A 13289-nucleotide genomic window follows, 5' to 3' on the forward strand; every position below is an offset into this window, starting at 1 on the left:
TCTCTCTCTCTCATGAGTGCAATTATGGCCCCTTTCTTTACCCATTGTTACAAAAAGGGAGGGGACGTGCTCAGTCACACACATGCATCAGGAATGTAACATTTTTATGCATGACCTTATCACCTAGAACATTTTCTATGAAGAAGACACTTAGGGCTTATACAAACATGACGTAAGAAAGAGACTGTATATGGCCCTTGGTCCAATTTAGCATTATAATTCTCATCACTTCCTTAGAGATCCCCTGTATTTATTCCATGCCTTCTTGAATTCAGGTGCAGTTTTTGTCTCCACCACTTCCAGTGGGAGGGTGTTCCACGCATCCACCACCCTCTCTGTAAAGAAATATTTCCTGAGTCTACCCCCTTTCACCCTCATCTCATGACCCCTTGCTCTAGAGCCTTCTTTCCATTAAAAAAGGCTCACCTCCAGCGCATGCAAACTTTGAGATATTGGAACGTCTCTATCATATATCCCCTTTCCTCGTGGGTATGTGTGTTTATATCTTTAAATCTATCCCCAAATACTTTAGGACAAAGACCACTGACCATTTTAGTAGCCACCCTCTGGACCGATTTCATTCTGTTTATAACCTTTTACAGGTGCAGAAATGTACACAGTATGCAAAGTGATTGATTTACTTTTCTCTCATTCTGTCTCTATGGAACAAGCAAAATGAATCAGGTTCATAGTCTGGTGTCTTCACCCTAACAAAAGCTCACCCATCAATTCACACATTTGTGATTCTTTGAATGAAGGTAGATAAGGACCTCAAGGCATGGCCAATCAAAGGGGACACCAGGAAGGTCATCTGGCCTTAGCCCTCAAGCTCAAAAGCAGGGGAGCCTCAAAAGCCTTTTGTGCCCTATTTTGTTTTCATGCGTTGGCATTTTTAAAAATTTTTTTTTAGTATGGCTTGGGGCTGCAAAAGCTGGAAATGGCCCAGGGCTCTTTAGATCTCTGAAAGGGACAATGCCATGGACTCCAGCAGATCCATAGCTTTTCCTCAGTTCTGTGCGACTGAAGAGAGCCCTTCCAACACTTTCGTTTTTTTATGACCGAAAAATTTAAGCATCCCTTTATACATTCTCATAAATTTGGAAGGGGGAAAGAGGATCCACATTAAAAGCCATCCTTATCTTCTAGCTCCTTAATTATCTGCATAAACCAAACCTTTCCAAAAACAGCTCTGTGCATCCTTTGCTGAGTTGGGTAATACAAAGACAGTTTAATCATTTTGTTTGCATTTTTTTTTGCTTTCAGAAACAAAACATTCAGTGAATTGATTAGAAAAGCATACATTACAACATCAAAAGAATTAAGACAAATATAAATTCTTTCTACTTACAATTTGTTTCTAAATAAATCACAGATCTCACAATTGTTACATAAAAATGTATAAGAACACAGAAAATGGTTGTATATATATATATAAACTCATTTAAATTTACCATTTATTACATTAGCTCTGCAGCACTTTTTTTGGGGGGGAGGGAGGGGTGGGTACATGACTTAAGAAGGCACCAACAATACAAAGCAAATACAAAGCAATTTTACTCTTCTTGTTTTAAAGTATTCTACACCAAAGAAAGCACAAGAGAAATGCAAGGAGAATCGTGAAACCAGGTGCAACTGTTAAAGTTTGTTCTGGATATGCAAGTCAAATCCTGCTGTAATCACTCTTGGATGCATCACTTCCAGTCCCAAACACAGTGCATGACCCAGGAGCAGGCAGGGAGTTGCACTGCTATTCCCGGGCACTCAAACATTCTAGTGCCCTGTACGTCCAATTCTTATGCGGTCAACAATTATACAGAGTTAAAGAAATCCATAGCCTGTAAAGAAAGTTATTTCTTGGAATTATACCAAAACCTAGATTGCTAAAAAGATTTATACTAGGGTCCACATTATTGACTGGGAAATCTGCTCTTGCTGTTCTTATGAGAATGTGGGTATCACATATACAGAGATGCTGGATATACCACACAGATTTTTTTTTTATTGGTCTTTATTATGAGGTGCTCTTTGGCAGGTCTCCCTATATTATATGCACATACTTAATAAAAACATAGCCACCAGGACTAAACTGCATAGACTGTATCCATCAGGAGAGACTACAATACTCTGCCACTAACTCCTGAGAGAAAATTCTCATGCCTCAGAAAGCAAGGTGTTTTATTTCATGTATGTGGAGGGTATTGACATTTTAGCAGGTTAGGCTGCTGTGACTTGATTTAAGAAAGCTAAAAATGTTTTATCATGAACTGAGACAGCCTGTCTTGATGGTGGGGAGGAGAGGACAGTCTTAATCTATTACCATCTTTGCACTAGTAGGTAAGACATGTCAGTGCTAGATAAAGTACAGATGCTTACTGAATATGAAAAAAAAATATATACATGCAGACCATAAAAACCTGAACTTTACTGATGGATGCCTCTCACAGGAATGTCCCATCTGCCTGAGCCATGCTTCTTCATTAGAGACTTCACAAACATGCAGTGAACACCATCTGTAATTTCATACCAACAGCAACAAGAAGCTACAAAACACCAAATATCAGGAAACTAATCCCAGGGCTTCCTGTTTCTTAAGTAGTAATGCAAGAGGAAGCTTTTAATCCAATGCCTGAAGATGAATTATACCACATTCATGATGTGTAGCTGACTAATCTGTGAAAGTATCTCATCTAGAGGGGAAAATTAAACATTACATCCCGAATGGATTAATCATAGTCTTGTAAAAATTACCCTGAAATTAGCTCAGGAAGTCACAGGGATATTTATGCAAGGGATCCGTGGCACATAACTGAATCAAACAGTCTACATTTCTTCCCCTAAAACTGAAATACATTATTACTTGGCAAAATATGTAAGATGTAAAAAGTTCAGAGAGGTTGGTAATCACTATTCCGTGCACTGTGTATAATCATGAGTGCAATGCCTGCAAGAGTCTTATATGTAGAGCACAGAGCCCACTATCTGTGGAAAAGAATGTTTCCTGATATAGATGGTCTTGCAGCAGGGAAACATCACTTGAAAATGAACACCTGGTTATTAAAACTGATTTTGGCAAATGAAACATTGCCCACAGATGAGGACATTTTCATGCAAGATCATGTAAGCACCCTTATATAAAAAGTCCAAAGATAATGGTTTTCTACATTACCCAGGAAATGCAGCAAAAAGTTAGAAGTATTAGAAAGAACTCTGGGAAAGAGAATATAGCAAAGACCCCGACTTAAAACAGTAGCAAAAAAAAAAAAAAAAAAAAAAAAAAAAAAAAGAGAGAAACCAACTGCCCAGCCAAAATGTAACAATGAAAATCTTACCATAAATGTAAAGATACAAGATTTAAATACATTTCCATTATTACAAGTGCATTTGTTGTTCATATTACTAGGCAGTCTGTACACAAGTCAGTATTACTGCTGCCCAAAGAAGAGGGGAGAGAGAAAGGAAAGACTGAAATAGAACTATATTTTCTAACTTACTTACTGGGTAGCATTTTAGCGAAAAACAACTCAAAAGGTAAAAATAGAGGTTTTGTTTTAAATCAAACATAGGTATGTGGCACTTAGACGATCATCTTTGCACAGAAAGCTTTAACAGTCATGCGAGGGCACAGTAATTATTTAAACAAGGCAGATTCTTTACCACACAGCAGTGGGAAGAGAGGAGGAGGCACTACACTGGAACATGAACACCATTATCTTCACATTATACAATTTCAGTAACAAATACTCAAAAATAATTTAGAGAAAGGTTCTCACTTTTCAAAACATGACTTACTGCTAGCTTTGCTTGGATGTCTTAACAGATAACTATCCTGGCAAAAGAGAAAAGATGCGCTGCCTAGCTGCATCACAAACTCCTGAAGCAAGCACTTTCCTAGACCTTTTACCTTCAATAAGAAGCTCCAGAGCTGCCAATGTTGTCAGCTTGTCCCCTACTTCCCACTAAGGCAAGTTCACATCACAAGAGCAACTGCTGCTGGTAAAGAGCGGCTGTCCCTAGCTGTCATAGGAGCCTCACATTCAAGGAAAGACTGGAGAACTACTTGTGTCCAGTCAGGCAAGCACAGTCACTGGGCTGGACAACAAACCAGAAGAGCTACCCTTCAAAGGTTAGTTTTCCCAGAAAGTTTCAGGCGACAAGATCATAGAGGCTTTTATGATCACTGCAGTACAGGCTCCAGGTAATGAACAGAAGATGCTGACGTGGTATAAGAAGTGAAGGAAGTGTCACACTTCCTTGTGTAAAAGATGCAGTCTGCTCTCCTCTTTGCACCCTGCCCATCAACAATTACATTAGAAAGTTAAACAGGAATCCTCAAAATCTGTTTTACTGCCCAAGTTGCCTGAGAATTTAGAAGCCTCTTAAAAGGAAGGAAACAAATAGGAAATACCATTTAAGTTTTGATGGAATACAAGTTTTTCCATTGCTCGTGCTCTGTTGCAGGGACTGCCTGTGAAACTGATCTCATACTGAATCCTCAGATGTCATCAAGTGCTGCATTGCACGCGGCCATCAAAACAGTACTGAAATCTGGGAAAACCTCCTTCCCCAAAACCTGCCTACACAATTCCCAGAAATTAATGAGCATAAACAAAGCAATACTGAGTTTAACAATCTGGAAACATTTCTCATATACAGTAGAGGGGCTTAACTTCTCATTTTTTCATTTCTGTCTGCTTACTCAAAATGGTTCAATTATATAGCTACCCTCCACCTGTAAATGGTCCATCCATAAATAAATGTACACATAGGAGCTGCCAGTTTTATGTTGCATAAAATCTCGTAAACACTTCAGCCAAACACAATGAACTCTGCACGTACAAACATCAGGTATAATGCTTGGTACTTTGCATGCGTGTTCTTCTGGAGAAAGATGTAGGTTTACTTCCTTAAAAAAGAAAATAAATAAATAAAATAAGGACCATCTCGATTTCTACATCTGCTTCAGATTTACAATTATCTGCTAGAGGACTCAAAGGTGAATGTGTAAAGCTGGGGCAGTCCCTGTCAACAGTAAGTGCCTGAGCTGGATTTGGTGCATGTGGTTGTAACTGCTCGCTGCAGCATACTGAAGGCATATTGAGTGCCCTGGATTTACAGCAGGATGTGCAATACATGTGGCAGATCGCTGCCTTAAAGTGCCCTGAACAGTAATTCTCCCAAAACGAAGGCGATGCGGCCAGCAACCACGGCACAGTCAGTGTGGTTCCGTATGTAAACTCTTCATCTCTGCTTGAGTAAGAACGTTAAAGGGAAAGGAACCACTGCATCTTTCAAATCAAAAAGCAAGCAGTTAATAAAAAAAATCAAAAGTAGTAACAAAAAGATGCGCAGTAGATGCCCTTGCAATACCGTACTGCTACGGGTGAGCAACAAGAGGCTTTACAGAGGTGTGGGTCTATGGCAACTCTTCAAAAGAACTCATCGAAAGCATTAAAAGCCACGTCTACCAGAAGCTTCTCTTAAATGGCTCAGAGGAGGTAAGATGGACAGACAGACGGCCATGGGAATGACCAAGGAAAAAGAACCAGGGAGATCATCACCAATGGTGCGAGTGTACCCAGTCCTCAGCATCCTTTGTCCTACAGAAAAAAAAAAGCAAAGTAGCATGTTAGATGAAGGCATGCACATGAAGAGAAAGGGAGAAAACACAAGGGAAAGTTTCAGGTCAACGGAAATCAGCAACAACTATTCAAGGCTGGCAAGTCTGAGCTCTGAATGCTAGTGACAATTGAGAGCAATATACTTTTAAGATAACAGACTGTACAGCAGAGAGAATGGTAATCTTTAACGAAACAGCAGGACCTTGTTTCTCTTCAAGCTACTGGTTGTGCAATGAACTCTATCTGATGCCAGTGTTCATAACATAGCTTTTAAAATTAGTCAATTACCAAAGAAAAAGCTTTTCAACCTCTCTCAGCTCTGCTGCTCGCTAAATCATGTGAAGATCTTGTACAAGAGCTGTTGGAAATGAAGACTTTTACTGGACATTGTACTGGAGTCTGGCACTACTGAAACAGGAAGAATCTGGCACCAGGCAACAATTCCACTCATTTAAAAAAAACCAAAAAACAAACAAACCATTTTTTAATCAGTTGCTTGGTTACATGACTGTGTAATGCTGTATACACCTGCCTGTTCAGCTTGGCTGAAAAGCATGTGTGGATCAGCTGGCAACCTTCATATGAAAGGCTTTATTCTAAACCAGCTGGTCCCTATTGCTAAGTCTACTTGGGTTTCTTTTCCAGGGAGTGGGATGCAGCGTGCTCTCAGGTCCATGAAAAAAGCAATGCCTGGTGAGAAGGGACAGTCCCAAGGTGCAGGGACTTGGGGGATCAGTTGTAGGGAGAACAATAACGATGCTGACAGCTGAGGAAGCACATAAGGGTAAGGGTATCAGTTGCAAAAGAAAGACAGGAGGGCTTTGCCCACAAGCCAATCCTGCCAGAAAAGAACGGGATTTCTTTTTATCTATTCTTTGCCAAAGACGAGTGATAAACACATTATGAGCACCAGATGATAAAGCTGCGTGACAAACACTTTACCCTGGGCTTTAAAACCAGCTAAAAAACAGAATGAATTTCAATTTATGACAATTATAGGGTTTGCATCCACTCTGACCTACTCTAGGTCACAGAATGGTGTTTTAGAAGTATTTTCTATAACTCAGGGGTTTTCAGTTTAAGGTGTGTTAAGTACATCCCAGTTTAAATTAATTCAAATGCCAAATGTTTTGTTGTTTATTAGTAAAGGCCACCCTTATATTCACAGCTTGCGATGTCACCTCATATCCAAGATCTGTCAACCAATCTTTCATTACCTATGGCACTGTCTGCCTGATCAAAACATTTTACTACAAATAAAAACTATTTATTTGGAATAGCTAGGTCTCTGGGCTGGCATTACCAAGCCAAGTACAAGCGGCACGGTTATGACAATACTCAAATGTCCTTGAAATAAATCTCATAAAAACATTTTCTTTCTCTGGCTGATGAAGCAGAGTGAGATGATAAAGGCAAGTTTTCAGGGCAGTGACAAACTGCAAAATGCAACTGAGTGAAATATACAGAATTGCTGCATCATGATTGAGGCGGCCAGCGCAGGTTAGCATGATTACTGACAAATGTAAATAAGCACAAATATGCATTTTAATTTTTGCTACAAATACTAGGATATGCTCCACTGTTTTAAAGCAAAAATATATTCCAAAGAAGAATGTAAAACAAGAGCACATTTGAAAGGAAATTCAAGTGTCTATTGAACATGATACTGCTCTAAGTAACTTTTTCCATTTAGTGCCCTATTTCTGCTGTCATTCTTTTGTGCTCTTGCAAATTACTGTTAAATATTACAAACGCATCATAAAATTCCCAGAAGACTAGCAAAGAATACAGTGGAATGGAAGTAGACAAGCTTGGAAGGAATCAGTATTGTTAAAGTAAAGTGAGCTGCAGAACAAAGATTTAGGGGTGGTGGGGCTTTCTGTCACGCAGGCAGGTCGCTTGCATATCATGATTTCTTCTACGATTGGAGGTACCTGTGCACAGTTTATCATCAGTACACTGTCTGGAACTGAGCGGTTTCCTCAAAAATGAGTTCCTTCAATTTCTCCTTGGGCAGGTCATCCAACTCCATTTCAAACTTGAATGGTGCTTCAGCTACAGGCTTAGGAAAAAAAAAAGTTGTGGGATTAAACCTTTTTTTTTTTTTTATTTTGTTCACTACAATCCTGCCTGAGAAATAGCATGACTTGTTCTTCTCCCACCCACCCAACATGGAAAAACACAGAAGCCATAGGTGGCAAGTAGGCATAACTGGAGTTAAATAAGAGTGCTAAAGGGGTTTACTTATAAAAGGTTCTCCGAGGGAAAGAGAAGAACAGTTATAAAGAAAGTAAATGGCTTTAACTGAGCTGCGCCTATCACATATGATGAACCAGTAGTCAACCATGGCGGAACATCATCTCAGATGCATTATACCTGCCACCAGGATCACGTGTGTGTATCTAACTAAAGAAGAGCAGATAAGATGAAATGTATTAGACAGGTAGATGTGGGGACTGTCACCTCTTCTGTGAGTGAGCCACAGGGAACGGATCTCCCTTTTAGTATCCAGACAGGATGCTGGGCTCAGTGAGCACTGGTCTGACCCACCATGCACTTCTAATGTTCCAAAACCATATACATCAGTCAAATTCAACAGGGCCAACTCAGCCTCACTATTATGAAGCTTGCAAAGTTGGTGTGCTGCTCCTTTCAAGAGAGGTTTTAATGTGCCAGTGAACATGACAGGGGAGGACCAAATTTGTTATCTGATGCTTTGCCTTCATATCAGAGTAGCAGCTTGAAATTCTTTTCACAGCTGCCTACACAAACCAGTGGTTAAAAGCAAACTCATCTTTGCTGAATTACAATTCCCAAGTTCACCAGCTCAATGACCACAAGAGAATGAACAAAAACTGGTCTGGAAGTATCTGTCTCAGCAGTAAAACAAGTGTCACAAAGTATTAAACTTGTTACTCTTTCTTGAAGAGTTACATTCACTATAGATCAGTCTGCAAAAAAACAGGGAAAATACGAAGATTCCCAATGAATAGTACTTTCAGACAATCAAGCTGCTACTATTAGCTTCAACAGGCACAAAGGGAGTTCTCAGCTGTACAAGTATAATTAAATGCTTCTCAAGTCTCCTAAAATGGCTACCTAAACTCAGACTGCTCTGCAACGGAAGCCCTCATGTTCTTTCAAGGAATGTTTCATTCTGTAGCTTAGAATTCTTAAAAGTATGAGAAGCTTCATGAAGAAAAAGGTATTTGTCTACGGTAATGCCACAAAGTCAACCATCCTGGGAGATGAAAGCATGGTATGTACTGCCCACTCCTCTTCAGTAGCTAACATACGGTCCTTAATTTCTGCCGGTTAATGGCACCAGCATGCTATGTCTTGCTGAAATGCATGCTGACAAAGATACAATTGATATTGCTACAAGGAAAGATAAGTGATTTGCAAAACAAAAACAAAAACAAAAAATCTAAAAATTGCACACTGGCCTATGAGTAACTAAAAAGCAATTGAAGGTACATACATATTTGCCAGGACTGCCTATTATGATGACCACAATAGATGGTTAGTAATATCATTAGAAGGAATTGTTTTGAGGTAAGATGAATTAGAGCTACATCCTGATTTCTGATTCCTCAGTCACATCAACTCTTATCTCTGTAGACAGCAACAATAAGTCTAACAGATTTGTATCTTACAAAGTCTCAATGCCTACTTTAGAATAGAAGAATCTGACTGTTTGCTCGAAGCTGCCAAAGAGTGAAGTGATTCAACATCTACCTAACTCCAAAGTCCTTATCTTCTATGCTTGTCAAAAATGTACCATCAGTGACAGAAAAGAGCACACTGGTTTAAACTACACTTCAAAGTCCAAAATTACTGAAATTTAGCTCATGTTCTTGGTCACTAGGAAGTTAACAAAAACTAGGTACATTTTTTGGAAAACCTATAGTATGGACAATGGTTGTCCTACTTGTCACAAATCTGACTTTTGCAGCTTTAATCACTCTCACCTAAATGGTTTGATTAAAAGACAATGATTCCTTACGTGCTAAATTTCATTTCTGAGGTACCATGGATCAGTCCAGACAGTGGGTTATGTCCCCCTTCCAGCAGATGGAGTCAGAAAACTTTGAAGGGTGCTCCCATATAAGCTAGTGCACCCTCTGTCATCCTTCAATATTAAGAATATCAAAGCCTGAAGAGACAAGATGGATGGATCAAGGTATAAAACACTTTCAACTTGAACAACTGTACAGTGTGTACTAAACTTTAAGAGGCAACTAAACTTGCAAAATGAACCATGAAACAGCCACTAAACATGTGGTATATGGAAAACAATTTGAGCAGAGAGACAATCCCAATCCAATAAATCCTTAGGGTGGGCGTCTGGACTGATCCGTGGTACTACAAGAACGAAAATTAGCAGGTAAGGAATAATTTTCTTTTCCCTGCACGTACCCGGATCAGTCCAGACAGTGGGATGTACCAAAGCTTCCCTACTTAGGGTGGGCCCCAGATAGCCCTGTTCGAATGACCCGATTGCCAAAGGAGCCGAAAACCGGTGGCTGCAGATTCAAACGATAGTGCCGAGCAAAGGTATGTAAAGACTTCCAGGTGGTTGCTTGACATATCTCCTGAGGCAAAACGGATTGACTCTCTGCCCAGGAAGCCGCATGAGCTCGGAGGGAATGGGCCTTGATGCCCACCGGAGGCTGTCGACCGGCACCAATATATGCTGAGGCGATAGCCTCTTTCAGCCAGTGAGCAATGGTGGGTTTCGAAGCCTTGGCCCCCTTCTTTGGGCCACTCCAAAGTACAAAAAGATGATCCGACAAGCGAAAGTCACTTGTGGCCTCCAGATAGCGAATAAGGATACGCTTAACATCAAGCTTGCGTAGCTCATGGGAATCTTCAGTTGAGAAAGACGGGAGTTCCATCGTCTGATTCATATGGAACGCGGAAACAACCTTGGGCAGGAAAGAGGGCACTGTGTGCAAGGAAACTCCTGAATCCATGAAACAGAGATAGGGCTCCCTGCACAATAGCACCTGAAGCTCCGAAATCCTGCGGGCAGAGCAAATAGCCTCCAGGAAGACCGTCTTGAGCATAAGATCCTTGAGGGTAGCGGCTCGTAACGGTTCAAAAGGTGGGCCGCCTAGAATTTGAGGAACTAAGTTGAGGCTCCATGAGGGACACAGAGCGTGTACTGGAGGCTTAACGTGTTTCACTCCCTTGAGAAATCGTACGATGTCCAGGTGAGAGGAAATGGGGATTTCCCTCCCGGTGATGGATCAGGAACAGAGGGCAGCCACCTGCACCCTCAGGGAATTGTAGGCCAATCCCTTATCCAGGCCCTGTTGCAGGAATGACAGTATCTGAGTCACTGAGGTGCTCCGCGGCGAGACAGGTACAGAGTCACACCAGGTCTCGAAGACCTTCCAAATTCAGATGTCTTTCTAGCCTTGAGGAGGGTCGAGATCACAGCCTCCAGGTATCCTCATCTTCTCAGCTGGCGCCTCTCAAAAGCCAGGCCGCAAGACAGAAGCAATCTGCCTGGTCAAAAAATACCGGACCCTGGCGCAGTAAGAGTGGTAGATGTCCCAGGCAAAGAGGGCCAACCACTGCGAGGTTGACCAAGTCCGTGAACCACGGCCGACATGGCCATTCTGGCGCCACCAGAATTACTGGACCGTGGTGACTACTCTTCGGATTACCTTTCATACCAGGGGCCATGGCTGAAACACGTAGAGGAGAATGTGCTGCGGCCAGGGAAGGACTAAGGCATCTACACCCTCCGCGCCGTGCTCTCTTCTGCGGCTGAAGAATCGCGGAGCTTTGGCATTTCGTAGAGTGGCCATCAGGTCCAGGTGGGAAGAACCCCACCGACTGAATAGAAGTGCCACTGCTTCCTCGGAGAGTTCCCACTCTCCGGGATCTATGCGTTATCGACTCGAGAAGTCAGCTTGAACGTTGTCCACTCCTGTGATGTGAGAGGCCGCTAGTTGGGAAAGGTGGACCGCCGCCCAGGCCAGCAACTTGTCAGTCTCCCAAGAAATGTGACTATTCTTTGCTCCCCTTTGACGATTGATGTACGCTACTGTTGTTGCATTGTCTGACAGAATCCGAACCGCCCGACGCTGGTTTAGGGGGAGAAAACGCTTCAACGCCAGGCGTACCGCTCTGGTCTCCAAGTGATTGATCGGCCAGGATGCTTGCAACTCTGTCCACATCCCCTGTGTCGATTTTGTCTGACAGACCGCTCCCCAACCAGAGAGACTGGCGTCTGTGGTGACAATCACCCAACTGAGGGACTGCCAAGGTTACTCCCTTTAACAAATGATCCAGGTAGAACCACCAGGCCAGACTGTCTTTGGTCCTCTCTGGCTGCAGGAGGATGGCCTGAAACTCCTGAGAAACCGGTTTCCAGCAGGAGAGCAAGGCTCTCTACAGAGGACACATATGCGCAAAAGCCCAAGGTACCAGATCGATAGTGGACGCCATAGTGCCCAGAACCTGAAGATAATGCCAGGCTGTGGGAAGAGAGAGCAAAATGAATCACTGTACCTCGGAGATGAGAGCCCGGGCCCGATCCGGACGCAGCAGTACCTTGCCTACAGTTGTATCGAAGTGTGCTCTTAGGAAGTCCAGGGACTGAGATGGAGTAAGACTGCTCTTGGAGAAATTGACCACCCATCCGAGGGACTGAAGGAGATACAACACTGTCTTTCGCTCGTTGACACTGGACCAGGGACTTTGCCCAGATGAACCAATTGTCCAAATAGGGGTGGACCAGGATTCCCTCCCTCCTGAGGGCTGCCGCCACTACTACCATTACTTTGGTGAAGGTATGGGGAGCTGTCGCAAGTCCAAAGGGCAGGGCTTGGAATTGAAAATGCTGTCCCAGAATCTCGAAGCGCTGATGCGCCTTGAGGATGGGAATGTGGAGATAAGCCTCCATCAGATCCAAGGAGGCCAGAAATTCTCCGCTGTGTACCGACGCTATCACTGAGCGTAAGGTCTCTATCCTGAAGTGTGGGACCCTGAGGGCTTTGTTGATCTTCTTGATATCCAGGATCGGATGGAAGGAGCCCTACTTCTTGGGGACTACAAAGCAGACGGAGTAATGGCCGGCTCCCACTTCCATCTGAGGAACCGGGCGAATTGCTCAGAGGGCCAGGAGCCTGTCAAGTGTCTGGCGTACTATGAGTTGTTTCTGTGGTGGTCCGCAGGGAGAGAAGAGGAACCTGTCTCTTAGAGGACGAGCAAAATCTAAAGCATAACCGTGCTTTAGAACATCCAGGACCCACTGATCCGAGGTAATCTTGACCCACTCCTCTTGGAAGAGGGAGAGATGGCCCCCTATCCTGGGGACTGAGGAGTGGGCCGGCATGGCCTCATTGTGAAGATTTGGGAGCTGCCCCCCTGGGGAAGATTATCCAGGGCTGGTCTTCGGCCACGAAAGGAATGAGACCAGGACTGGGAACGCGAAGAGGGCGGACGAGAGGCAGCTGTTCTTGGTTGACGGAAATGTCTTTGGCGACGGAAACGGCTTCTAGTGGAACCGAAGGTCCTAGCAGCCCGCGGCCGATCCTCCGGCAGCTTGTGGACCTTATTCTCGCCGAGTGACTTGATAATCTGGTCCAGATCATCTCCAAAGAGTAATTTCCCTTTGAAGGGTAGGGAGCCCAACTGGGTCTTGGAGGAAGAATC

General features: G+C 43.0%; 1 protein-coding gene across 1 annotated transcript in view; it reads right to left on the bottom strand.

Moving 5' to 3' along the window:
- Positions 1-1192: 1192 nt before the first annotated feature.
- MAPK1 (mitogen-activated protein kinase 1) overlaps positions 1193-13289 on the bottom strand; it is a 98925-nt gene continuing 86828 nt past the window's right edge. The window contains exons 8-9 of the mRNA XM_029571416.1: positions 7553-7680; positions 1193-5597 (exon numbers count right to left, since the gene is read on the bottom strand). Coding sequence (XP_029427276.1) covers positions 7570-7680 — 111 coding nt within the window. The 3' untranslated portion in view covers positions 1193-5597; positions 7553-7569. The remainder of the gene's footprint in view (positions 5598-7552; positions 7681-13289) is intronic.

Source organism: Rhinatrema bivittatum, chromosome 11 (assembly GCF_901001135.1).
Source record: "Rhinatrema bivittatum chromosome 11, aRhiBiv1.1, whole genome shotgun sequence".
Classification (NCBI taxonomy): Eukaryota; Metazoa; Chordata; class Amphibia; order Gymnophiona; family Rhinatrematidae; genus Rhinatrema; species Rhinatrema bivittatum.